Source organism: Lepidochelys kempii, chromosome 9, assembly GCF_965140265.1.
Source record: "Lepidochelys kempii isolate rLepKem1 chromosome 9, rLepKem1.hap2, whole genome shotgun sequence".
In the NCBI taxonomy this organism is placed as follows: domain Eukaryota; kingdom Metazoa; phylum Chordata; order Testudines; family Cheloniidae; genus Lepidochelys; species Lepidochelys kempii.
The window spans coordinates 40,520,415-40,547,762 of record NC_133264.1 but is presented as its reverse complement, the minus strand read 5'-3'; the positions used below and the strand labels follow the sequence as shown (position 1 = coordinate 40,547,762).

Sequence of the window (27,348 nt, the reverse complement as noted above, 5' to 3'; positions counted from 1 at the left end):
CTTTTCAGCTGAACCTTATTAATCTGTGGTTACCTCTCCTCAGTGGATAGGGAGGGGCCTTTTAACCTTCTGGGACTGATTACTGCCCCCCCCCCGTTTTGTAGCTGTTTGTCCTGGGTTTACCACACTACCCACCGAAGATACAGATGAAGCTGTCTTTTGGAACCTTCAGACTCTATTACCTTGGGAGCCACATTTTGTATACAGTACAGTGATGACACATAGTATGTACTTGGTGCTGAGTGTTCTAACAATGAGATCTTTCTTCATTAAAATATATTGGATCCATTTAACTATCCATCTTCTGTCATCTGCATAAAAGGATGGTGTCAGAATATGTACATTTTAACAAAGCTCTTTCAAAAAGGATTGTTTTATAAATTGAAAAAAGTGATATTTCTTTTTAAGCCCAGATTAATATCTCTTCCCCGCACCCACCCAACATCTATGGTTCATATTCTGTATAATGGTAATGGGTGGAAAACTGTGAAGTAGGTTTACAAAGCATGTCACCTCTTCCATAGCAGGGCAAAATGTTTGATTTGGGTGCTGTGGCTGAGCGGATAATGCTAATGCCCATAAGCAAAAGATCAAAGGGAAATTCTCCTAGCTGCATTTGTTATCCTCTCTAGTAAAGTCAAATAAAAATGCAGAGCCTGAACCATCCCTGCATGTTTACTAACTTTTCACAATAGTGACCTCTATAAACTCTATAGAGACATGCTTACAAAGTGGAAAACTGTACAACAGTGGAAATTTATGTATAAGCCATGTACATGTACCGTATAGTGAAATCTAGCAGGATTCAGGAAAATATATTATTCACTGTATGACCTGCTGCATAATAAATACAGTATATGTATGGAGTTAAGAGAACATGTTAACATTATTAAGATCAATATTTATCCTATTGATGAGGAAAAGGCTTGATACCTCTAACTCTTTAGTAACAAAGCCATTAAAGACTTTCCTCCCTTTCAATACAATTTACAAGCTCTTCTAGAGATGTGCAAAAATATTGAAAGAGCCTATGATGCTGATCCAGGGAGAATAGCATTTTCAGGGTTATAAGGCAACGTTACTCCCAGCACTTCCCCTTTTCTAATGTGTTACTGTCGGAAATGATGTAATTCATGATCATAGTCCCAAGTATACCTGTTTTACTGAGAAGTACAGATATCTATCATTATTCAAGCAGTTTAGGCATCCCAATGCCTATCTGTTTCTGGTTGCTCCTTTATTAATTATCTTGATTTGTTGTAACTTGACAATAATAACCTTCTCCATTATAGTCTTGATAGTAAACAATGGCCTAAAACACAAATGTTTGCAATACTGCTGAGCAGTAGAAAATCAGGAGCTTGAAAGGTCACCAAAAAGAATGTGACAATGATGGAAGAAAAGTGCTAGTGACATACTGCATGATCTTGTAAACAGACAGGCTGCTATAAGGCTAATAAATCTTGGAGTGACATTCCAGGTGGTGATATACATCAGTTGGGAGATATGACCTACATTCTGTAGGGTTAGGTGGGACTACCCAGTTAAAAGTACCGAAACTTTCCTGAACTAGACAGGCCCATCTGTGTTGATGTCAATGAGGTTGTAAAAATAAACTATTTCAATAAAGAATGGTCATGTTTAATAATGATTAGGGCTCCGTGTCTGTCACGGAGTTTGCGGAAGGCACAGATTACGTGACTTCCTGCGATCTCTGTGACTTCTGCAGCTGCCAGTGTGGCTGATCCAACAGCCACCCAAGCAGCTGTCCCCAGGACCAGTTGCCCAGGAGGCCCGGGGACAGTCACATGGACCACTGCTAGAGCAGCTCTGCAGCCAGCCCCACAGCCAGCCTTACTAGCTGCTGCTGGAGTGGCCCTGGCCCTGGGGCCAACTGCACTGGCCGCTGCTGTGGTGGCCCCATGTGGCTGACCCCAGAGACCACCTGAGCAGCTGCTGATGCAGCTGGCCCCGGAGACTGCCTGAGCAGCAGTCCTGGGGATGGCAGGAGGAGCCGCGGCTCCTGGCAGCAGTCCTGGAGCAATGGCAGGCCCCAGGGCTCCCTCGCTCCTTGAGCAGCGGCTGGAGTGGCAGTGGGCCCCTTAGGGTTCCCCAACCCTGGAGGTGGCTGGAGCAGCAGTGGGCCACCCGGAACTCCCCCATCACGGTGGGGACCAGAGAGGCAGCGGGCTCCCCCTCTGGTGATGGCTGGAGTGGCAGTGGGCCCCCCTACAGCCCCAAGATTCAATCAGGGGTATCTATGGTATAAATCATGGACAGGTCAGGGGCTGTCATTTTTTTTTTCTGTCCATGACCTACCCATGATTAATTCATAGCCTTAATAATGATAATTCTTGTATATAGCACTTTCACCCAATTATCTTAAAGGAACTGCTTTTGGAACATTAGTTAAACTTCATAACTTCTCCCATGTGAATAGGTATTATTCCTATATTCATTTTACAGATGGCTAAATTAAAGCACATAGGACCAGGTCCACAAAGGGACTTAGTTACCTAAACCCCAAAATTAGACTCATAGACATTAAGACCAGAAGGGACCATCTCGTGTGACCTGCTGCAAATCTCAGGCAACAGAACCTCACCCACCAACTCCCGTAATAGACCTATAGATTTAGGTACTACTGTAATCCATAAAACCCCTGTTCAACTGCTGCCTAACCCTGTAAGTGCTTAAAATCACTATGCACCTAATTTTTTATTGTAAATGTTCCATAGGCACCTAAATTTCTGCCTGTGGGCATGTGCACTGCTGCCTCAAGCAGGCACCCAGATATTGATCTCATGCCTAAGCCCCCGCATGATCTTCAGGTGAAGAACAATCAGGGAAATGCTTGTCTTGCCTGTGGATCCCTGATCTGGTAGGTATGCTCTGATCACACTGAACACTGTACAAAACAGCTTGGGTGGGGGAGGGTGGTGGCAGAGGAGGAAGTGGAAGTGATGCTGGCAAACCAGGTGCCAGATCATGCCAAAGCCCTGATGTCTCAACTGAACACCAATAAATACATAGCTGGAATTAGTCTGGCTCACCTGTGTGTTAGTATTGCTAAAATAGGTATCAGAGTCATAAAAATGTGCTTAGTGCTTAGACTTTATGAATGCTTGTAAGTTGGTGCTTGTATTAATCTCACTTATAACATATCTATCCCATATGGTAAGGTAATACTTGAGCATTTGCATTGTAAACCTCTGTAGCTCACCAGACAGGAAAGAGACATGAATTAGTGTGAAACGCTGGCTTCCAAAAGGTTTTGGGTCCTGCCCAACAGAGAAGGCCCATGGACACTATTGTAGAACATCAGGACAAAAGACTTTGTTGAGTGCTCTCTCACGGCCCCATGAATTCACATGTAAGTGAATTTCTCCCATCCGCTAAGATTGCAACTTGAAAGCAGGAATAAAAAGGCTTAATAAGAAGGAACTGTATCTCTGTGCTGCTTGGAATCTCAAGGGCAAGGTTTTCTAGGCATAAGCAAGAGAACCTGTGATTAGCCTGGGTTTGCGCTGAGAAATATATAGAACTTGGTTATTAGAGAAGCTTCTATAACCTTTTGAAACTTAAGACTGTAACTCATTTGTTTGTATATGTTTACCTGCATTAACCTTGTAAATTACTCTTATTTTCTTTTCCTAATTAATAAATCTTTAGATAGTTTATTGTAGGATTGGCTTTGAGCGTTGTCTTTGGTGTGAGATCTAAGGTGCAATTGATCTGGGGTAAGTGATTGGTCCTTTGGTACTGGGAATAACCTGAATATTGTTGTGATTTTTGATGTAAGGGACCATCTATCTCAAAGGCAAGTTTGCCTAGGTGACAAGATAGACTGAGGTACCCAAGAAGGACAGTCTGTGACTCCATGGTTAGGCTGTTGTGGTGCCTGAGGAGTTTATGCTTGGTACTTGGTTGGTGAAATCTAAATATAGAACTCATAGTCAATTTGGGGTTTGTGCCCTGTTTCTTAACAGCCTGCCCTGAGGTTGGTACTCACATTCTTGAGCCTCTCTGCAGGACAGCATGACACTGGAGGTGACCTCCTTTATTACCTTTCGTCCTGGGGTTAGGGTTCTGATTGAGGATGTGGGAGACCCCAGTTCAGTTCCCTGCCTGATATGGAGAAGGGATTTAAACAGGGATTTCCCATCTCTCGGGTGAGTGCCTTAGCCACTGGACTAAGGGATATTATGGTGTGGGTCTTTATCTATCCCTCCTGTTGAAGCTGGTGGACTTCGTACGTATATGCCCTGGGCTAGACACAGCTTGAGAATGCTTCTATATTCCAGTGGCTGAGCATTGTAATGCCTAAATCCCTTTGTGGGTGTAGGTCAGAGACGTTAAGTGACTTGCTCAGGATCACACAGCAAGTCAATGGCAGAGGTGAAACTAGAACCCAAATGTTCTGACCTCCCCAGTCCTTTCCTTTAATGGCTAGGCTAGCCCCGAATAACCACATTATTTTTAAAATTGTAACTCAGTTTAATATTTACATGCAGCATGTGTGGATGATGATTGACCAATATTTTTGGATGAAGTAGAGATTATTTTAATCCACCTCTTATAAATAAGGTTAAAATTTTGTCACAGTTATTTTTAGTAAAAGTCACGGACAGGTCACAGGCAATAAAAATGCATGGAAGCCTGTGACCTTTTCCTGACTTTTATCAAAAATAACTGTGACAAAATGGGTATGGGGGGGATCCAGCACCCACCCTTGCTGCAGTTCCGGAGTCCCCCTGGCACCCTGTGGTGGCTGAGAATGCTGGGGTCCCTTGCCGCCCACAGCAGCTCGGAGCTGTGTGGAGCCCCTCACCATTGCTCAGAGCTCCAGGGTACGGCAGCTGGGAGTTGCAGGGACCCTGCGGCCCATGGTAGGTGAGAGCTTCAGGGCCCATGCTGGGTGACAGCTCTAGCCCCACTATCCCCAGGCTAAAGCAGAAAAGGTCTCTGGAAGTCACAGATTCCATGACTTCCATGACCTCCATGACATAATCTTAGCCTTACTTATAAGTCCGTTTCCTAGGCACCCTCCCCTACTGAGACACCTCTCTGGCCAGGTTCAATGAAGCCTCTGCAGTCAGGTTCCCTGGGCCCTTGTGCACAATGCATCCTTAGGGATTAACCCCTTCCTGCCTGTGCTGGAGGCAGCTGGGTTATGTCTGCGGCCAGGTTATGTCAGTGGCCAGCAGCAGACTGAAGGTGTTAGCTGCCTTTCAACATTGTGCGGACAGGAAGGGAAAAGCTGCTTCCAGCCACAGGAGGTGGCGGGGGCTATGTGTGTGAAAGGGAAGAGATGAGCTCTGCAAAGACACATCCCCCCCATGGCTGCTGCTGGCCACATTCTGGTGTGAACACTGGAAGAAATTTGGGGGGGAGGGGCATGTGACCCTGTGTGCCACACCCCCATGTGTTGCCTCGGGAAGACGCGGCACCAAGTACCAGGAGAGGCGGGTCCATCCTGGGGGCCCAGCCAGGCGTGAAGGGCGGAGAGTGTCAGGGTGGGTCAGACGGTCAGTCACCCCACCTTTGTGAGAGAGGTGTATGGGAGTGTGTGTATATGGAGGGTAGGGGTGTGTGTGTCACCCCTCCTCATGTGAACTTGAAAGCTTTAAAGATAAGAAGGTAAATAAAAAGAATCCAACTATGCAGAATTTCTTTTTAACAGGGGCTTAGTCAACTTGATGTTAATTTGAACTTTTGTACTGCATAGTTCTGATTGATTCCCATTGAACTTGTTTGAATACAAGTAATTTTACCACGTCCCGTATACAGCATAGGGAAATATAGTCACCCTATTCAGAGAGAAAGTTCCAACAATGCTGAAATGCCCCTTTTTGATATTTTTGGAATGAAATATTTTTCTTTTTCTTTTGAAAATGATTTCATTGGGAATTTTTTTTCATTTTATATTTTATTTTATAACATTTTAAAAATTCAAAATGGAACCATTTTGATTTTGTCAAAGAAACCCAATTTAACTCCAAATGATTTTTTCAAGAACTTTCTTTCACAGAAAATTTCAAATTTGGGGGGGTTTTGTTCCCATTTGGGATGAAAACAAATTTCAAAATCTTGACATCCTCCGTAAAATGGAATTTCCATTCCCTGCACAGCTCTAGCTTTCATATCAATAGTCAGAAGATAATGAAAAAGGACTGTAAGGAAGCTGGCACTAAATAAAGCAGAGAGGTGAAAAAGCAGAGAGGGGAGGAGAAAAAAAACAAGCCTGGAGGTGGAGATAAGCAAGTCAGAGACCAGATTCACCCAGAACTTGTTCTACTTCCACCAATGCATAGCCTGGCCAGTGTCAGAAAACTTGTTTCTGGGAGACCTTGCATTAGTACACAAACCCATCTGTGTCAGAGAATAGCCAGTGCAGTCCCTAAAATGGTCAGTGGTGGCACATCCCAGGAGGTAAGAGAACAATTGATCCAGAGGGTTTGCGGAATTAAGTCCCTCTGAAATTAATGTGTAACCTATTTAGTCTCTTTTTGGACTTAACTACTTATCTGACCAAGTAGCAGCACAAAGGAATCACAAGTACTCAGAAGAGAATAGCTGGACCTGAGGACTTCAAGCAAGTCATCCTCTGGACAAGCCAAAAAAGCTGTTGATGGACAACAAGTAGGGAAAAAGGAAAGTTTCTTTGAAAAATTCTTTTTATGATATTAAATATTTTTAAAGTTGAGTGTTCCAGTGATTTATTTTAAAATATTTACACATTGAAAAGTAGTTTTCACAAATCTTTGTAGATAAAGTTAATCATGCTAGAGTGTTTTCAATCATTTGTCCTACTCTGCTACCCAGCTCCCCCACCCCATCCCTAAATGATGCTGTCCATGGAGGTAAACCTGAGGAAGTATCCAGAGGAGAAAGTTTGAAAGGAAGCCTGCTTTCCACGGATTTGGAGAGACAGCAAAGTCCTGTGCTGTAGGGGAAGGAGAGGAGAAGCAACAGGCTGATGGGCATTAGCAAGATGAAGGCATCAGGCAGAGTCAAGCACAAACCAGAAGGTTTAACGGAGGAGGCCCCACTTCCCTTCGTTTTTCATTATTGTTCCCTCCCCAATACAGGGAGTCCTTGGACGTACAACACTTTTCAATTGACTGCCCATTTCGCCCCTATGATGCTTGTTTCACCCTTACGAGGAAAGCCGGCAGGGAGGACAGCACACAACACATGCTGAGCCTCAGCCAATCACTGATTTCACTGTTCAAGCTTTCTGATTGGCTGAGCCCGGGGTTGGGAGCCAATCAAAAACAAGCAGCAAGGCTACTTGGCAACAAGCTGCTCTGGCCCTGAAAGCCAATGAGACAAGCGACTTCAAGGGACCCCGTTCCAGCTCCATTCATTATAACATGACCACAAAGTTATGTACAAGCAATTCTGTAAAAAGCAAGCCCAATTCATCTGTACAAAGTTCCTTGGACACATTCTTTAAGATTGCAGAGAAGAGTCCAGAGAAGACTGCAGCCCAGATTTCAGAGAAGTCCCCAGCCAAGAGCCCTTCAAAAAGTTCTGGAAACTCAAAGCATATGTGATTTTGTATGTTTATTTGAATGATGTTTACCAAATAAATACACTGATGTTGCTACATTAGTCATCTATAATTCATTTAGTACAAAAATCTAGGTTATTGTGGTGAAAATTGTGTATCAACCAATCCCCCCTTTATACCATTGATTCCTATGGGAAAAGCAGTTTCGACCTGCACCGTTTCGATTTACAATGCAATTCTGAGGAACGAATTGTGTTGTAAGTCCCAGGACTCCCTGTACTGGAAATGCCCATACAAATAAAGTGTGGGAGGAGGCATGAGTGACTGACCATATAAGGGAACAGAGATACTAACCAACACAAAGTGCTATCAAATGCACATAGTAAACATCTTTCAAAAAGGGATTATTTTCTATTTCTACCTCACTTCCTTGGCAGTAATTTTAGTTGGACTAGGAATAGTAGGGTTAAAAAAAAAAAAAAAGCAAAGTGGGTGTCCCTTAAACGTTACTGATTTTCCACAAAGATGCTGCATTGTATGCATGTGTTTGGAAAAGTGGGTTACATCTCAAGGACAAAGAATGCAGCAGTTACTAGGGAAGCGGAGATAAATGTCTTTTATTGACTGAAAGAGTAAAACATCAGTTTAAAGTGACTGGGCTGAATTCTGTTCAGTTACACTGCTGTGAATCTGGAGTCTCTCCACTGATCTCAGTGGGTATACTGTAGAGTTACACAGGAATAGCTGATGGTGGAATCTGCCCTCTATGTGTAAATCAGTGCTGATAATATTGGTTGTATCTTGTGCAACTTCAAAAATATGTGCAATTTAAACATCAATGATGCAGCATTTTTCTTCATCCAACTCTGTTTGCAGAGTATCTGCACATAGAAAACAGGGCAGCAGCACAGTCACACGTCCCTACCGTTTTGCCCACAGAGTATCGAAAAATTAGTGAAAAGATATTTGTGACTTCTTTATATAGTACCTCAGAGCTCAGAATATTGTGTGCAATCACAGGATGTGCTGAAGTCATTGTCACAGAATGGAGGATTATGATGTGCATTATGAGATGAAAAAAGTAAGAGAAGGAAGCTGGTATGAAGTTCATAAAATATCTACTAACCATTGTATGATGGAAATTTTCTTAAAAGAAAACAGACTGCATTTTTCATAACCTCCATAGGGGCCTGATTCTGCCGAACGCGCTCAACTTATTTAAGGAATTATTTAAGGGAATTATTTAAGGGAGAGGAATTATTTAAGGGAGTGGACACAAGCACAAATGGATATGAACTGGCCACCAGGAAGTTTAGACTTGAAATTAGACGAAGGTTTCTAACCATCAGAGGAGAGGAGTTTTGGAATAGCCATCCAACGAAAGCAGTGGGGGGAAAAGATCTATCTGGCTTTAAGATTAAACTCGATAAGTTTATGGAGGAGATGGTATGATGGGATAACATGGTTTTGGTAATTAAATATTCATGGTAAATAGGCCCAATGGCCTGTGATGGGATATTAGATGGGGTGGGATCTGAGTTACCCAGGAAAGAATTTTCTGTAGTATCTGGCTGGTGAACCTTGCCCATATGCTCAGGGTTTAGCTGGTCACCATATTTGGGGTCGGGAAGGAATTTTCCTCCAGGGCAGATTGGAAGAGGCCCTGGAGGTTTTTCGCCTTCCTCTGTAGCATGGGGCACGGGTCACTTGCTGGAGGATTCTCTGCTCCTTGAAATCTTTAAACCACAATTTGAGGACTTCAATAGCTCAGACAAAGGTGAGAGGTTTTTTGCAGGAGTGGGTGGGTGAAATTCTGTGGCCTGCGTTCTGCAGGAGGTCAGACTAGATGATCATAATAGTCCCTTCTGACCTTAGTATCTATGAAACTCCCAATGGGCCTGATTCTGAAGCCAATGAAGTTACACTAGCATAAGAGGAATATTATGCTAATTTTTCCTCTTGTTTTGCCACAATGGTAAATGTTCAATCCAGTTCTGCAAACCATTATACAGAGCATGTGAACACTCCTTACTCATGTGAGTAGCCCCATTGAAGTAAACAAGGCTGGATCCTGCAACTCTTACTCCTTGATAATGCAAGCAGTCCAATTGCACTGAAGTCTACTGTTGTATGTGTATAAGAACTATCTGCATGTAATGGTCAAGAAAGTACCTGGCTATTTTGCAGACTGCAAAGGGCAAGGTAAAAGTACTTCGGTTTTGGTCCAGATCACACCAATATCAGTTAGCAAAATCTTTGGCATTCGATAACTCCATCAGAAGAGGGTGGGTATTTTATACCTTGAAAAACTGTGTATGAATGTAGAGATTATTCCATTAAAGTATATCACATTATTTGCATCTATTATATAAAATGCATCCTGATAGCTATAAATACCACTGAGCCTCCAAGCTGATTATTTAGTTATGATTTGATTAATGCACTGGAGAGGCAGACTGACATGATAAAGTGATTAGACCACCCTGGCCACCCAGCAGTCTTTTAAGGTCAAGTTTGCTCATCTGTAACATCTCACTAGGATAGCTTTATAAATTAGGGTATTTAAAAATTTCTTACCAGATCTGATTAAAAAAATCTTGATTTGCCAATACATTTTGTCATTTTACTTTAACAGCTTCACTGTAGTGGTTGCATTATGTTCTGCTGCCACAGTAGCTGCATATGGGAAAACATATTGGCTTCCTGTGGTCAACAGGTTCAAAAAAGGTGTCTGAAATGGCTACACATCAAATTACATGCTGCCATTATTTATTTCATCATTTTATTTCTTGAGACATGGCCAGGCATGAAATACCCACTGCGGCTGCTCTCTGAGTGATTGGAATTAAGTCCTGTTGTCTTGGACAATTCCGTTAGCTTTTTCAAATGTATCCACTTCTATAAAGGACCCAGGGCAAGTTTTCAAAGGTTATTAGGGGTCTGAAGATGCAAATAAGTGCCTAGTAGGATTTTCAAAAGCACCTAGGCACCTAACTCCCATTGAAATAATACAGGAGTTAGGCACCTAACCTGCTCCGATGTTTTTGAAAATTTCACTAAGCACCAACCTGCATTTTTAGGTGTCTAAATACCGGTGAAAATCTGGCCCTAGGCCCTTAAATTTGTTAGTGCAATGAAATGGGTGCATCTGATGATGCTGGGATTTGTCCAGGCTATATAAAATATGCCATCTAATGTTCTGTAGTGTAGGTAGGTGGTTGTGACATTCCTCAGGGCACAATCTGTACCACTGAACAGTGGTGTTCCCTTAACTCTCTAGCCTGGGGTGCCTTTTACACTGCTTTGCTATCAGAACATCCACTGCTGGTCTGCTCACACAACCTTCAGCATTCAAATTCACTCCCAGCTAAACCCACAAGCACTCTGATCAGCACTCTCTGAATTACGTACAGGAAGACATCTGCAAATTCTTATTCCCAGCCTTGTTCCCCAAACATGTGTATCTTGTATTGTCCAGCACACTACAGAACAGTGCAAGCACATAGAAAGTCCATTATTTCATCAAAGGAAAATGATGTATGCTCCAGCCTTGTAATCCCAAATAGAGTTTCCCACACACTTCATTCCAAACACACTAGCTAAGATAAAACAATAAGAAAAGTTTATTAACTACAGAAAGATAGATTTTAAGTAATTATAAATGATGATACATAAAAGTCAGGTTGGCTACAAAAGAAAATAAGAGTCATGTGCAAACTAACACCTAACTTAAGCTAAGTGAATTTAAAAGCAAAGGTTTTGTCTCACCATACACTGCTGTAAATTTCACAGGCTGGGTCTCTTCCCAGCTTGGGATCACTCCCCCTTAATTCAGCTGTTTGAGAGCTGAGCAGAGAGTTGGGAGGAGGAGAGGTGAAATGGAGGGCACTGTCTCTCTCTCTCTCTCAGACCACTGTCCTCTCTTTGAGGATTACCCCAAACTGGGGTGCAGGCGACAAGTAGTCTCTTGTGGATGTGAGGGTTGAACTTTCTCTGTGATGAAATTTAAATTTCTTGTTTAAACCTTCTTGTTGCTGAGGAAGGGCTATTTAAGCCAATGATAGCTCTTTAACACCTGGCAGGGTGCTAGTGTGTCTTTGTCTCTGACAAAAATGACCATAATATTGGTACTTGCCAAAGTAGTAGCATTTAAATGGCCCTCAGAAAGGGTGGGTGGGTGTTCCTTAAGTTCTGCACAGCCAGTGTGGCACATGTCAGTTCTAGGCTCACAACAGAATGCAGCAGAAATAAAATTAGCCATAAGAATCAGTGACTGATGTAGTCCAGAGACTAAAAAGTGTTAATATATATATATATATATATATATATATATATATATATATATATATATATATATATATATATATATATATAAAAAACCAAAATGTGGTGTCTTTGTTTTGTTTGGAAATGTAAGAAACTTTCATATTGTGCTAAACTGCTATAAAGTTCTTTTGACCAAATTCTATGGAAGCCCATTTACTTCTGTGAGCCCATTTGACCTTTCTGCCTCGTCCACCCCTGTCTAGCGCATTGTCAAGTCTGTAGTCCTAGGAGGCCTTCTCCACTGTGATTTCCCACTGCAGTGAGAATGACACAATTCTAAGTTGAGAGCATGAGTGTGAGGCATGCCTGGCCCCATTGTCATTTCATGGCTGTTTTATACAGTCATAACTTTGTGAGATCGGAATCAGGGACACAAAATACATAGACTACCAAAGTGTATACTTTGTGTTCCAGTTCAAATTTAGGATCAGAGCTGGTTCCACTCCTGTTAGTATAGTGAAGAAGCAGATGCTGTTACTTAGGCCATGGTTTCTTTTAACTATTATTTTTAATACCTTAGGGGTAGAGGACTAACACATCATACGGTCTATAAATTTCCCTATAGAAATGTTAATTTGTACATGACGGACACCTACATATTTCTCTGAAGAATCCAATAGCACTAGACTAAGTGGAATCATCTCCTGGTTCAGTGCAGTGATTTAATCTTGTGTTCCTGTATAATTACCAGATTGTTCAGTCAATTGAGCAATCCAGCTAGCTGCCCGTTCACAGGTTGTTATAATATACACACAAGAGTTCCCCCCGAGAGTTTGTCTTTTTAAAATGTCCTTGTTCTTTGTTTGGATGTAGCAAGGATTGCTCATCTGCAGTGGTACTTGGTATCTCCCAAAGAGTATTATTTATAACAGCAAAAAGAGGCACCCGTGGGGAGCCCTCAGAAATGTATAGACTATAACCTCTGAGGCTTGTGTCATGTGTTGACAGTATCCCATATTCAACCACATCAGTCATTTTCTTTTATGTAACAAGATAGACATGTGTAGGTATGATGCATCACAATTAGTTCAGGACTCTTGAAACGTTGCTTTTCCCTGAAGGGTCAGACTGAATAATCCTATTTGTTGTTGCTGTTTGTTCAAAAGAGTTTTCAGTTTTCCAATTTATTTACTTTCAGTTTTGCTTTTAGTTCATTTAACCTTCAGAAAACATTTGTGCTCTATATTGCTTGGGAAAAGGAAGTCTTCAGCAGCATGTTGTTGCGTTTATCTCTTGCTGTTTGGCTACAATGTCTGCAATAATAAATGTATCCATTTGAAATGGAAGTGATTAAGCTCTGTTGAAATGTCTTCTGGAACAAAACATTAGCTTTTCTCTCAAAGGGCAGATATTGCTACAGATAACATTTAACCCAACTGAGGACAAAGTTGTTACCCTTTAACATCGCTTACCTTTCTGCTCGCCTTAGAGAAACAGGGACAATATCTGCATTCAAGTGTGTCACTGTCTTAAAACATGAAAACAATTATCTGTACAGACTTCAAAGTTGCAAGTGATGATTGAAACTGTTTCATCTTTAAAAACACATTTTTGCATTCTCACTTTATTGTGAGTTACGCCTTTGAACTTGAAAATCTGCAAGATTTCATGAAGGGATCAGGGAGCTAGGAATGCAATGGGGTTTACATAGTCTTTCATATCTGAAGACCTGTTTCAAATCTGTATTTGTGTTACAAGTGAAAATGGGTGTGGTGGTCTCATTTTAACCCCTGTCCATCTCACAAATGATCACACAAGATTTGGCATGGCAGGTATGGAATTAGCTGTGGGCACTGGTGTTCAAGACAAAGGTACATTGGCATAACAGAATAGGATCTCACATTTGAAATAGCAGCAAAAATGTTGGCCAGCGCTGAGTTTCATTGATAGATTTGCGTGAGGAAACTTTCATGTTACCTGCCCAAACCATGATTGAAAGCTCATTGAGGCAGGGCCCATTCTTTTGTTCCATTTGTACAATGCCTAGGCCAATGAACTCCTGGACTGAGGACCTTAGGCACCGAGGCAATACAATTTATAATAATAATAAATAATAATGTTTGGGTCAAACAAGTGCTAATAATTCATCAACGCCCTGAGCAATAAATTCTTTCCTAATTTAGGGGGAAAAGGGATATCTAGAACAGGGATTGGCAACCTTTGGCATGCAGCCCACCAGGGTAAGCCCCCTGGCAGGCCGGGCTGGTTTGTTTATCTACCACGTCTGCAGGTTCAGCTGATCGCAGCTCCCATTGGCCGTGGTTCGTGTCCCAAGCCAATGGGGGGTGCAGGAAGCGGTGCAGGCTGAGGGATGTGCTGGCTGCTGCTTCCCGCACCCCACATTGGTCTGTAGTGATGAACTGCTGATGAACTCCCAGTGGGAGCTGCAATCGGCCGAACCTGCAGACACAGCAGGTAAACAAACCAGCCCGGCCCGCAAGGGGGCTTACCCTGGCGGGCTGCATGCCAAAAGTTGCTGATTCATGGTCTAGAATAATCATGGTCAGATACAAAAACCACTATTGAGCACTTCTACAGAACTTTGTATTCTTGAAAGGCTGTACAAACATTAACTATTCTGATGTATTAACTAGTTAATCTGACTTAAGTAATGTAAGGATGCACAACAAGTGCAAAATCCATTGAATTTTCACTCTGCTCCATCCCTTTAAAGAATGTGTTTTAAGAGGAATTTGTTTAAAATGTGTTACACATGTGTGCCAGTTGTGATATTTGTCAACATTGGTTTGACTTTTGTTAATTTCAGTGAGATGCCTCCTTTTTGACCAGCGTGTGTAGAGATGTAACCACAGAGTTACAGGCTAAATACCATAGCATTGTGTCAAAAATTTATCCATGAAAATGTTAACATTGTTCTTTTTCAGCCTAAAGTGCAGTAATTGTTATCTGCTTCTACCAGTAGAATTCCACGTCTTGGAAATAACATGATCAAAAGAATTTATTCTGCATGAAAATAGGAGCAGAACAAAGGGGTCTAAAGATCTTCTTTCATTTCTTTTATTATTCAGATTTGTGATAAAGAATGGCACTACTACGTCATCAATGTTGAGTTTCCTGTGGTTACCTTATATATGGACGGCACGACGTATGAGCCTTACCTTGTGACAAATGATTGGCCTATTCATCCATCACACATAGCCATGCAGCTAACTGTTGGTGCTTGCTGGCAAGGTAACACGATCAAGGGTACATAAACTGAGAGAAAGTATTTAAATCCCATTTAAAGAGTGTTTTTTCCCCTGTCTGCCTCTCTCATGTGAAGTGCACTAAGAATAATTTTTTTAAGGAATTACGGGACTGACGGAAAGCTGATTCTGCTTTCACTTTCACTGGTATAAAACAGAAGAAGCCCCACTGAAATCAATGAAGTTCCACAGTGGTAAAAGTAGTGGAATTGAGAGCAGAAGCAGGCCCTATATTTCCATTTTGCAATAATGTACTTGGCTTGCATTGTGCATGTACTGAGATGAGGCTAATCTTCATTACCTTTTGTCTTGACTTCTCTAACCTCCTTCTTTTTGGTCTCCAGCTTCAAGCCCATCCAAATATTGTTCATGTCCTCAAAACCCTACACAGCTTGCCCTGCTTATATATTAGCCTTACTTGCCTCTTGCTCCCCTTCTTATGCCGTGAATTCTTCCCAGTCCTCCTTCCTGTCCTTATGCCACTTGTACTTCTGTCTCTTATTTCACATTTTTTTCATGCACTGGAAACTTCCTCCATCCGATTTCCTCTAAAGTTCACTTCTTTCAATTAGATTTCCATTGTTAATCTTCCCTCTGTTGCCATCTACTCATGCACAGGAACGTAACTTTAAAAAAACCATTAAAACAAAAACAACTTCCTAATATGAAATAGAACAATGTGTACAATGTGCTCAAAATAGGGAAAAATACTTTCCCAGGGGATGTATTCCCTTTCTGTTGTTAAATGTTTTCTCTCTCCCATTACCCAGAGTTTTTTGAACCCAAAGCAATGGTAACGTAACTGGTTTGTTTTTTTAAGGTGGCATTAGGAATAAATCAATGGGGACACAACTTCTTTGTTTAATAATAATACTATTTTATTAGGCTTTAAGCACACCTGCATATATGCAATAGCAATAGTTTAGAGCACCACAAACATTATAGTTACCCAAAGTTTGAGATGGTCTTGAGTAATTACCAGCCGGTCTTCCAGGGGCCCGCCTTCTGTCCAGCCGATGGGGAGTTTAGGTATTAGCTCCCTGCCCTAAGAAAAGCTTTTTTGGACTGCTCTAAAGTGTATTTTTTTGCTGATTTTTTTATATAGCTAGTTTAAATAAAGCACATCATTTATAATAATTTCAGTGGGTTATTATAGCCACCCCTAGTGGGTTACCAATTTTTTTTAATGTAGGAAATTACATGTTATTTTTTATTATTAAAACATTTTTAGTATTTATAGTTATAACCATAATAAAATGTATATGACAATGGTACTTAAAACCAAGATTGTCTGTTTAAACATTTTCTTTTATTTTTATGGCATATTAACTTTTTTGGTTTTTATTTATTTATTTATTTCAATTAGAAAAACTGCATTTATGTAGCTGTTTGGCCTTGCCTTTTAGAGCCCTAAAATTATTTCTAGCTATCTGGTATTTGGTTTTTAGCTAATAGTGGTTAAACACACAAAATGGCTGACTGCAGTAATGTCAAGTTATGGGGCAAAACTCCCACCTCCTCCTGCATCTATCTTACAAGCTTGGTCTGTTGTCGTTTACTGTATGTTTTCAGTAAAGGTTGCAACTGCTTAGAGGCGTTGGCGCTATTCAGTGTGTAAGGGTTATCAAATCCAGCCTTTAGATTTGCAATTCTTCAACAAAAAAACTTCAAAAACAGACTCCAACTAGAGACTGCTGAATTGGAATTAATTTGCAAACTGGATACAATTAATTTAGGCTTGAATAGAGACTGGGAGTGGATGGGTCATTACACAAAGTAAAATTATTTCCCCATGTTTATAACCCCCTCCCCCCTGTCCACCCCACACTGTTCCTCAGACGTTCTTTTCAACTGCTGGAAATGGCCCACCTGGATTATCACTACAAAAGGTTCCCCCCCACCCCACCCCCTTGCTCTCTTGCTGGTAATAGCTCACCTTAAGTGATCACTCTCCTTACAGTGTGTATGGTAACACCCATTGTTTCATGTTCTCTATGTATATAAATCTCCCCACTGTATTTTCCACTGAATGCATCCGATGAAGTGAGCTGTAGCTCACGAAAGCTTATGCTCAAATAAATTTGTTAGTCTCTAAGGTGCCAGAAGTACTCCTTTTCTTTTGCGAATATAGACTAACACAGCTGCTACTTTGAAACCAGCCTTTAGATTGTAAACTCCTTGAGGCAGAGATCCTATCTTTATATTTATGTGTATAGTACCATACACAACAAGATCATAATGATAGTCAAGATTTTGTGTGCTGCATATTGATCAGAAAAATATTATGATAATCAACTCATTATTACAGGGCCCAATCCTGTGCACCTGATCCTTTGCAGAGCTCCTTTAGAACCGGGGTCAGGAGTACAGGATTGAGTCTTATGTGTATCTGCCTGGTATTTGAGAATGCGATTCTTTCTTCCCACTCACACCTATGCAATTTATATATTTTTTATTTCATTAGCATTAATTAACATAACTAAATTATTACACTTTTATTCTATCTTATTTTTTTTCTAGTTAGGAATATGTGGTGAAAAATCTATCAAGGTTTTCAGAAATTAGATCCTCAATTCAACTGGTTGTTTGGAGGGGTAATGGCTTAGCTTAAGTGAGGGGTTTTTGGTTAGGTCTGGTTTCTGTTTCTTCTGTAGTCTTTGTACAATATCTATGAAGCAAAATGGAAGAGTCAACAGTTTGTTTGATTCACATACAATTCTATTGTGAACTAACTCAACTCAACTTCCTTCCATTCTTTCCTTGGGTATATGGAATCCACAAAGATCCAGTGAATTTAGGGGTTTTAAATAGGTATCAGTATTAAAGAATGATGTTGTATTTTCAAATACTTCCAGTATCCTTGATGAAGAAACTTTTTTTGGATGTTTGCATTCATGAGATTTTTTACCACATATTCCTAGCTAGTATCCTTCTTAGCAGGACTATTTAACATGTTTTTGTGACAGGTCTCAGAGTAACAGCCGTGTTAGTCTGTATTCACAAAAAGAAAAGGAGTACTTGTGGCACCTTAGAGACTAACCAATTTATTTGAGCATGAGCTTTCGTGAGCTACAGCTCACTTCATCGGATGCATACCGTGGAAACTGCAGAAGACATTATATACACACAGAGACCATGAAACAATACCTCCTCCCACCCCACTGTCCTGCTGGTAATAGCTTATCTAAAGTGATCATCAAGTTGGGCCATTTCCAGCACAAATACAGGTTTTCTCACCCTCCGCCCCCCCCCCCCAACACACACAAACTCACTCTCCTGCTGGTAATAGCCCATCCAAAGTGACCACTCTCTTCACAATGTGTATGATAATCAAGAAGCCCTTGAGGAATTCCACCATGATTTCAACAATTTCCATCCCACCATCAACCTCAGCCTGGTCCAGTCCACACAAGAGATCCACTTCCTGGACACTACAGTGCTAATAAACAATGGTCACATAAACACCACCCTATACCGGAAACCTACTGACCGCTATTCCTACCTGCATGCCTCCAGCTTTCACCCTGACCACACCACAGGATCCATCGTCTACAGCCAAGCTCTGCGATACAACCGCATTTGCTCCAACCCCTCAGACAGAGACAAACACCTACAAGATTTCTGTCAAGCTTTCTTACAACTACAATACCCACCTGCGGAAGTGAAGAAACAGATTGATAGAGCCAGAAGAGTTCCCAGAAGTCACCTATTACAGGACAGGCCTAACAAAGAAAATAACAGAACGCCACTAGCCGTCACCTTCAGCCCCCAACTAAAACCCCTCCAACGCATTATAAAGGATCTACAACCTATCCTGAAGGATGACCCAACACTCTCACAAATCTTGGGAGACAGGCCAATCCTTGCCTACAGACAGCCCCCCAACCTGAAGCAAATACTCACCAACAACCACATACCACACAACAGAACCACTAACCCAGAAACCTATCCTTGCAACAAAGCCCGTTGCCAACTGTGCCCACATATCTATTCAGGGGACACCATCAAAGGGCCTAATAACATCAGCCACACTATCAGAGACTCGTTCACCTGCACATCCACCAATGTGATATATGCCATCATGTGCCAGCAATGCCCCTCTGCCATGTACATTGGTCAAACTGGACAGTCTCTACGTAAAAGAATAAATGGACACAAATCAGATGTCAAGAATTATAACATTCATAAACCAGTCGGAGAACACTTCAATCTCTCTGGTCACGCAATCACAGACATGAAGGTCGCTATCTTACAACAAAAAAAACTTCAAATCCAGACTCCAGTGAGAAACTGCTGAATTGGAATTCATTTGCAAATTGGATACTATTAATTTAGGCTTAAATAGAGACTGGGAGTGGCTAAGTCATTATGCAAGGTAGCCTATTTCCCCTTGTTTTTTCCTACCCCCCCCCCCCCCCCCAGACGTTCTGGTTAAACTTGGATTTAAACTTGGAGAGTGGTCAGTTTCGATGAGCTATTGCCAGCAGGAGAGCGAGTTTGTGTGTGTGTGTGTGTTTCCTGGGGGGGGGGGGGGTGAGAAAGCCTGGATTTGTGCTAGAAATGGCCCACCTTGATTATCATGCACATTGTAGGGAGAGTGGTTACTTTGGATAAGCTATTACCAGCAGGAGAGTGAGTTTGTGTGTGTGGTTTTTGGAGGGGGGTGAGGGGGTGAGAGAACCTGAATTTGTGCAGGAAATGGCCCATCTTGATTATCATACACATTGTGAAAAGTGTGGTCACTTTGGATGGGCTATTACCAGCAGGAGAGTGAGTTTGTGTGGGGGGGGCGGAGGGTGAGAAAACCTGGATTTGTGCTGGAAATGGCCCAACTTGATGATCACTTTAGATAAGCTATTACCAGCAGGACAGTGGGGTGGGAGGAGGTATTGTTTCATGGTCTCTGTGTGTATATAATGTCTTCTGCAGTTTCCACGGTATGCATCCGATGAAGTGAGTTGTAGCTCACGAAAGCTCATGCTCAAATAAATTGGTTAGTCTCTAAGGTGCCACAAGTACTCCTTTTCTTTTTATGTTTTGGTGCATCCCCTTAATTGCTTTTATCCTTTTTCAGTTATCGCTTCATTAGTTTCTTCTACTACTTTGTCTCTTTCCCTAAAATTCCATCCTTTGTGCTCATCAAGAAAATTAAATGTTAATAGTTCTGGAAAATGAAATCCTATGTTTGTCCACAGAAGAGATACTGCATGAGTAGCAGGCATGCAGGGATCTTCACACTCTTATATCCATTGGTCCTGGGGGGAATTCTGTGCCCAAACCCCCAAAATTCTGCACCAAAAATGCAAAATTCTGCAAAATCCTGCATATTTAATTTGTCGAAATACTGCAATATAATCACACCAGTTTCACTTATTTTGGTAATGTATTTAAACTGATATACAGAAAAAAATCACAATAACTGTTCAGCATTTCCTAAATACATGAAAGTTAAATTACAAATACTTGGTAACCAATATCCTGCATTCCAGTTATAATCGTGGATTTTCATTTAAATTACATTACTTTTATTTTGGTGTTTGGTGTTCTGTAACGTACAACGTCGCTTTTAATTGCGCAGATTTTCACACATGAAAGTCATACAGTTTTGCTAATCATTGTCCTGCTTTTTTTTTTTTTAATGGATAAGTAAAATAGATCCTGAGCTGTAATCTAACTCCATTGTGGCTCTCTGGCACAGGAAAAAAAGACAGAAAGCACATAGACCAGTAGCGCTCAAATTTTTGTACTGGCGACCCCTTTCACATAGCAAGCCTCTGAATGCAACCCCCTTATGAATTAAAAACACTTTTTTATATATTTAACACCATTATAAATGCTGGATGCAAAGTGGAGTTTGGGGTGGAGGCTGACAGCTTGCGACCCCCCATATAATAACCTCATTACCCCCTCAGGGGTCCCGATCCCCAGTTTGAGATCCCTTGACATAGATCTTCCTAGCTTAGGATTTCGTTACTGTCATTTACAATAAGGCTCCTTTACCCCTCTCTGGCAAGGTAAACGAGCCTTAATCAACTAAGAATGGGAGCAATTAACTAACAATGGGAACGTTAGCAGCCTGCCTGCTTAATTGTTACATTTCTGCTCTGCCTTAGGGACAGAGCTTGCTTCAGACAGCCCTATGCCTCCAAGCTGGGATCCAGGAACAGCAAGCAAGAGGGACAGAGTGTGTGTGTCTCATTCATTCGCACGCAGGCACGGGCCCAGCTCCATCCCCTTAACATCTCTCCATGGACGCACGCAAGCATGCCCAGCCTCCCTGATCCCCCCCATTGTGAGCTGCTCTCTGCTGCTAGCTGCTCCCAGCAGACGTGCCCAGGCTGCCGGGGAAGAGGCGTGTGTTCCCCACAGATTTCTTTGCTCCCCCATTTTTCTGCGGGGGAGCCAAGAAATCTGCAGAAGTTATGAATTCTGTGCCCTCACAGGAACGTAGAATTCCTCCAGAAGTAATTCATGTGCCTCAACCTAGTTCCAGTCTGGCCACCTGTAGCAATGAGAATAGGTCAGTCTCCTGACCATCTTGACCCCTTGTCTGAGATTGCTGGTAAGGGTGAAAATTAACGTGCAATGTCATTCTGGATTTTTGATGGAGGCATTTGTCCAACCTCCCAACAGCTCTGTTGAGACCACAGAGTTATTTCACATACATTAGACCACCACACAAACAGCAAGTGGAAACAGTTTTCAGTTATTTCTGGCTTGGACTGGATTTTATCCAGTGACTTGTGAAACTTGATGGCTCAGTGGATTGTAAGTGGAATTAAGAGGCACTCCATTTCTGACTGCCAATGTTCATCCTTTTGTTCAGTGAAGCACCTGCTAATATTATAAAGTCAACTGCTGCTTCTACCACACTTGTTAATGTTCACTTCAAGACCAAAGTATTGCTACTGTGAATGAGCTAAGAATAATCCATTTATACAGGGGGGAAAGTAACTGAGGCCACTTACTGGTACAGGGCGAGGCGGCGCCTCGAGTGGAAGGGGCGGGGCTGGGGGGTCAGCATCCCCCAGCCAGCCCTTCCAGAACCGCTGGCCCATGCTGCCTAGGGCTCCCGTGTTGATTTAAAGGGCCTGGGGCTCTGGACTCTGCTGTTGCCGTAGTGGCAGCAGCATCCGGAGCTCCAGGCCCTTTTAAATTGCCGGCCCCAGGGCAGCTGCTCCCTTTGCCTCCCCCGGCCTGTACAGACCCTACCAGCAGGGGTGCCGACAGGGGAGGCAAAAGGGGCAGGCTGGGAATGGACTAGTGCGGGTTCTTACCAGTATGAAGTACTGGCCCGTACCGGCTCACTTTCACCCCTGTATTTATACCAATAACAGAAATTGCTTGACCTTAGAACAGAATCATAGAATATCAGGGTTGGAAGGGACCTCAGGAGGTCATCTAGTCCAACCCCCTGCTCAAAGCAGGACCGATCCCCAATTAAATCATCCCAGCCAGGGCTTTGTCAAGCCTGACCTTAAATGTAGTGCTTTTCATTTTCAAAGCATTTGCAAGACATAGTCTCATAGCACTGCACGATGTACTTAAGAACAGATGGGAGAAGGCAGAGAGGTTGATGCCTTGCTAAAGGCCACACAAGAGAACCTGTTGCAAGGTGAGGAATCTGAATCAGAAATTCCTGAAATGGGAGCTGCTGTTCTGAGCTTGTTCCAGGTTATAAGAGATGGGAATCTCTTTCAGCCACAGTTTTTTTCATCATCTGCTTTGGAATCCATGTTGAGCTTGCTTAAAATTGAACCACTCGCTTGCTAGTCTTGTCTTCCCTTGAGGAACATCATGTAGGACAGTGGTTCTCAACCAGGGGTACGTATACCCCTAGGGGTACGCAGAGGTCTTCCAGAGGGTACGTCAACTCATGCAGATATTTGCCTAGTTTTACAACAAGCACTAGCAAAGTCAGTACAAACTAAAATTTCATACAGACAATGACTTGTTTATACTGCTCTATATACATACACTGAAATGTAAGCACAATATTTATATTCCAGTTGATTTATTTTATAATTATATGTTTAAAATAAGAAAGTAAGCAATTTTTCAGTAATAGTGTGCTGTGAAACTTTTGTATTTTTATGTCTGATTTTGTAAGCAAGTAGATTTTCGGTGAGGTGAAATGTGAGATATGCAAGACAAATCAGATTCCTGAAAGGTGTACAGTAGGATCTGATGTAGGAGACTCAGACAGAGAGAATTTTGCTTTTTGTCATAAATAACATTTCAGTTTCACAATAATTCTTTCCCCCTGCTTTTATGGCATTGTTTATCACATCCATTCTGAGGAGTTAGGGGAGTTATTTGTCCTTACAGACACTCGCAGAATCTTCTTTCTCCCTTCAGCTGTTCAGATGGAATACAGGAAATGCCAAAGTTCCATTCTGGATTCCTCTTAAAAGGAATCTTAAAAGTCTTCCTTCAAAAGCAGCTGTACATCATCTAAATTTATGCTCTCTTGGACTTAACTATATGATAAAGTTAAGCTTGAGACTTGGACACGTCAAGTGTCCTATCTGCACCAATTAGATTACTTTAGATCAAATTTCCAGAATTTGTATTCCTTTAGGCCTTCATTGGGATGGAAGACCATCATGGGCCTGACTGGGATTCTCATCTTACACCAGGTTGACTCTAACAAAACTCCAGTGACATCAGAGAAATTACTCCCGCTTTACTAGAGTATGAGTGAGAACTGTGTCCAAAGCATCCTCATAGTGTAAATGAATACTACTATATTCCCTGCTTTTGTCAGTCTTCAGGAATTTCATTTAATTTTGCATTCCAGTGAGAAAATCATGGGAGAATTATGAGTAATTTTAATAGTGCTTTAAGAACTAGCACCTAAGTAAGGGCTTCTATTCTCAATAGAAGAATATTATCCTGCTCCCAAATAAAAACGCTTGTTCTTATTACCATTACTGTCCATAATCACATACTGATACTATACTGCTATTTGAAATTCCATTTGCAACAAGTCTTTTATATGTTACTATTTCACAATATTTTATAGAAATGTAGGACACTTTTTATTCTTCACTGAGTGGGGATCTCTTAGTACCAAAGTAGGAGCTTTTATTCTCAGCAGTTCACTTCCATGTTTGCTTTTCACTTTCTTCATCAAATACACTAATCTTTTGCAATGTACACCATCCAAATTTTGTTTTTATTATTGCCAAAGTGCACAGAGAAATTAAGTAAACTTCCATGATATTTTTATGCTAGTCTGTTTGTGTCCATATGCTTTTTCCAGGATTCTTTTAGTGGGTGCAATCATATCAACAGCTAAAAAAAGATGGAATCCTGAAGTGCTCTGTATGAAGTCCTGACAAGTGTGATTGGATTTCTAACAAGATTTGATCCAGTTTCTACTGTGAATTGTTCCTGAATCCTTCTGAGCATTTGCAGTGAGAATTCATGCAAAATGATGAGTTCACTACATTTTCCAAATGATGATGCTGTAGACCAGTGGTTCTCAAACTGTGGTCCGTGGATGGTTCCCTCTAAGGTGTGTGTCTGGGTGGCCACACACAAGAGAATGGAGGGCCACCCACCTAATTAGTGGGGCCATTCAGGTGTGGCTCCACTAATTAGGTGCCTGGACCCTGGAGAAGACGTACATGTAAGGTGAGGTGGTGGTCCTAGGAGGAATAGGGGGTAGGTGGGAGGGGATGAGAAGAGGGGTTGGGGGGAATTTGGGACTTGCAGGGCTGTGGTGGCCAGAGAAAGAGGTGACTTTCCCCAGCTCCAGGGCTATGGTTGCCTGGGAGAGACCCCTCTCTTTCCCAGTCCCAGCTCGGGGCTGCCGTGTTGGGAGAGAAAGGGCACATCCATTGCATTAGAAGGGTAAGAATACTGATATTAAAATATGAGTTGTACTTTTATTTGTAGATAAAAAAATAAGTTAATTATTATTAAGATTTTTTTTATATAGCGCTTTTATCCAAAGCGCATTACAATTGTTAGCTAATGGTACAAACAACATTTGGAAAGATCATTAAGTGATCCGCTGAGATCCTGAGCAATTTTTAAGTGGTCCGCGGAAAAAAAAAGTTTGAGAACCACTGCTGTAGACCATTAGTGTAGTTGCAAATACATCTGTCCCATATCTTAAAGAGAATTACAAAGCAAAAACTAACCAGTCCTTTCTGTCCCTCATGCTGCTGTATGTTGTACTGATGGTGGTCAGATATTATGGCAATGAGGACATTATAAGAACATATAAAGATTCCCTTTATACTTTTATTTCCGCTTGTCCAAAATATAGTCAGAATTATCTGCAAATAAGTAACTTCTTAGCAGCTATTTTTACTGTTTTGCAGTTTAAAGAGGCCACTCCTGACTCCCTTATTGATGACGAGTAGGGCCCTACTAAATTCATGGCCATGAAAAACGCATCACGGACCACGAAATCTGGTCTCAGCAGCAGCAGCAGCAGCGCAGAAGTAAAGGTGGCAATACCATACCATGCCATCCTTACTTCTTCACTGCTATTGGTGGTGGCTCTGCCTTCAGAGCTGGGCTCCCAGCCAGCAGCCGCCCTGTCCAGCTGCTCAGCTTTGAAGGCAGTGCCGCTGCCAGCAGCAGTACCGCAGCACCCCCCGCCCCGCCCTCCCAAAAAATCCTTTTGGGGTCAGGACCCCTACAATTACAACACCATAAAATTTCAGATTTAAATAGCTGAAATCATGAAATTGATTATTTTTAAAATCCTATGTCTGTGAAATGGACCAAAATGGGCTGTGAATTTGGTAGGGCCCTAGTGATGAATAGTACCTTCCTTCTTAGGTAGAATAATTGATTTCAGTGAGAATATGCATGAAGTAAAGTACTACTCAATATAAGGGTGACTAAATTGGACCCTAATGATAAATTGTGAATATGAAGGTGAATATGTTTCAATAATAATATACCTGTTCCTTAAATGATACATTTGTGTACTTGTAGTAGCTTTCCCTGTCGACATTTAGGGAAGGGGATTTAACTCAATTGCAACTCTTCAAAAGGCTGTTCCTGTATGAAGCTGTGGTCTGATGAATTTTTGTCAAAGCTGTGACTTTGATGTAAGTGGTTGTGTTATCATTTTAAGTCTAAAGTGCTGTTATGCCTTTAATGTTAAAGGAAATCCATTTCACTTTTCTCACTGAGGGCAAGATTGACATCTTACAGGCTTTTAGGGGCACAAGGGAGACCTCAGTGAGGACCACTGCTTCAACCAGGAAGGAGATGTGGCTATGGCTCGGCTCCCAACACACCACCAGCCACTCTGTAGGGGTGTAGCAGTAGGCGTGTTTTCCTTGCATAACGGAGAGCACCCCTTCAGCTCCACATTGCAGACTGGCACCATAAAGCAACGCTAGAGCCCTCAGGGAATTACACCGTGGAAGTTTCGGGGCACAGTGCTAATTTTAGAATTTAGCCAGATTTAAATCAGACTGGATTAAAAATATCTTTCAACTAACAGAAATACAAAATAACCATTTTAAAACATCTAAAATACTATGCATCTGAAAAATTGTTTGACTAATTATAATAATTATTAGGCTAAAATATGCAAGCCAAACTTAACTGCATGCAAGTAAAAACTGATGCCCTCTCAAACCCAAAATAAATCCTAGAAGCAATGGAGGGTGCAGTGACTGGAGAAAGATTTATTTTAAAAAAAACAGTTCATGATATTAATATGGCTTGATTTCCTAGGACTGGGGGTGTAATTTCTTGTGTGGTGCAGGTTCTTGAGGACCTGAAGTGTCTGGGGTTTTCTAAATTGGAAATTTAGTCTTACTTCTGTTGATGTGTTACTTTATAAGCAAAGAAGGTGGGTTTTATGGCTGATGAGCCATCCCACCAATCACTTACTGCTCATGAGCTTGCAGTGTCCATGCCAGTCTCCTCTCCTATAATAATAATAAATGCTTTGTACTTATATAGCCTTGTCATAAATATAAAGGGAAGGGTAGGGAAGAGTAAACACCTTTAAAATCCCTCCTGGCCAGAGGAAAAACCCTTTCACCTGTAAAGGGTTAAGAAGCTAGGATAACTTCGCTGGCACCTGACCAAAATGACCAATGAGGAGACAAGATACTTTCAAAGCTGGAGTTGGGGGAGAAACAAAGGTTCTCTCTGTCTGTGTGTTGTTTTTGCCAGGAACAGAAAAGGAATGGAGTCTTAGACCTTTTAGTAAGTAATCTAGCTAGATATGCATTAGATTCTGTTTTGTTTAAATGGGTGATAAAATAAGCTGTTTAATGGAATGTATATTCCTGTTTGGTCTTTTTGTAACTTAAG

General features: G+C 41.6%; 1 protein-coding gene across 5 annotated transcripts in view; it reads left to right on the top strand.

The window, feature by feature from the left end:
* CLSTN2 (calsyntenin 2) overlaps positions 1–27,348 on the top strand; it is a 741,922-nt gene that overhangs the window by 676,008 nt on the left and 38,566 nt on the right. For all 5 annotated transcript variants that reach the window (XM_073359981.1, XM_073359980.1, XM_073359983.1 and 2 more), the window contains one exon: positions 14,872–15,034. In XM_073359981.1, coding sequence (XP_073216082.1) covers positions 14,872–15,034 — 163 coding nt within the window. The remainder of the gene's footprint in view (positions 1–14,871; positions 15,035–27,348) is intronic.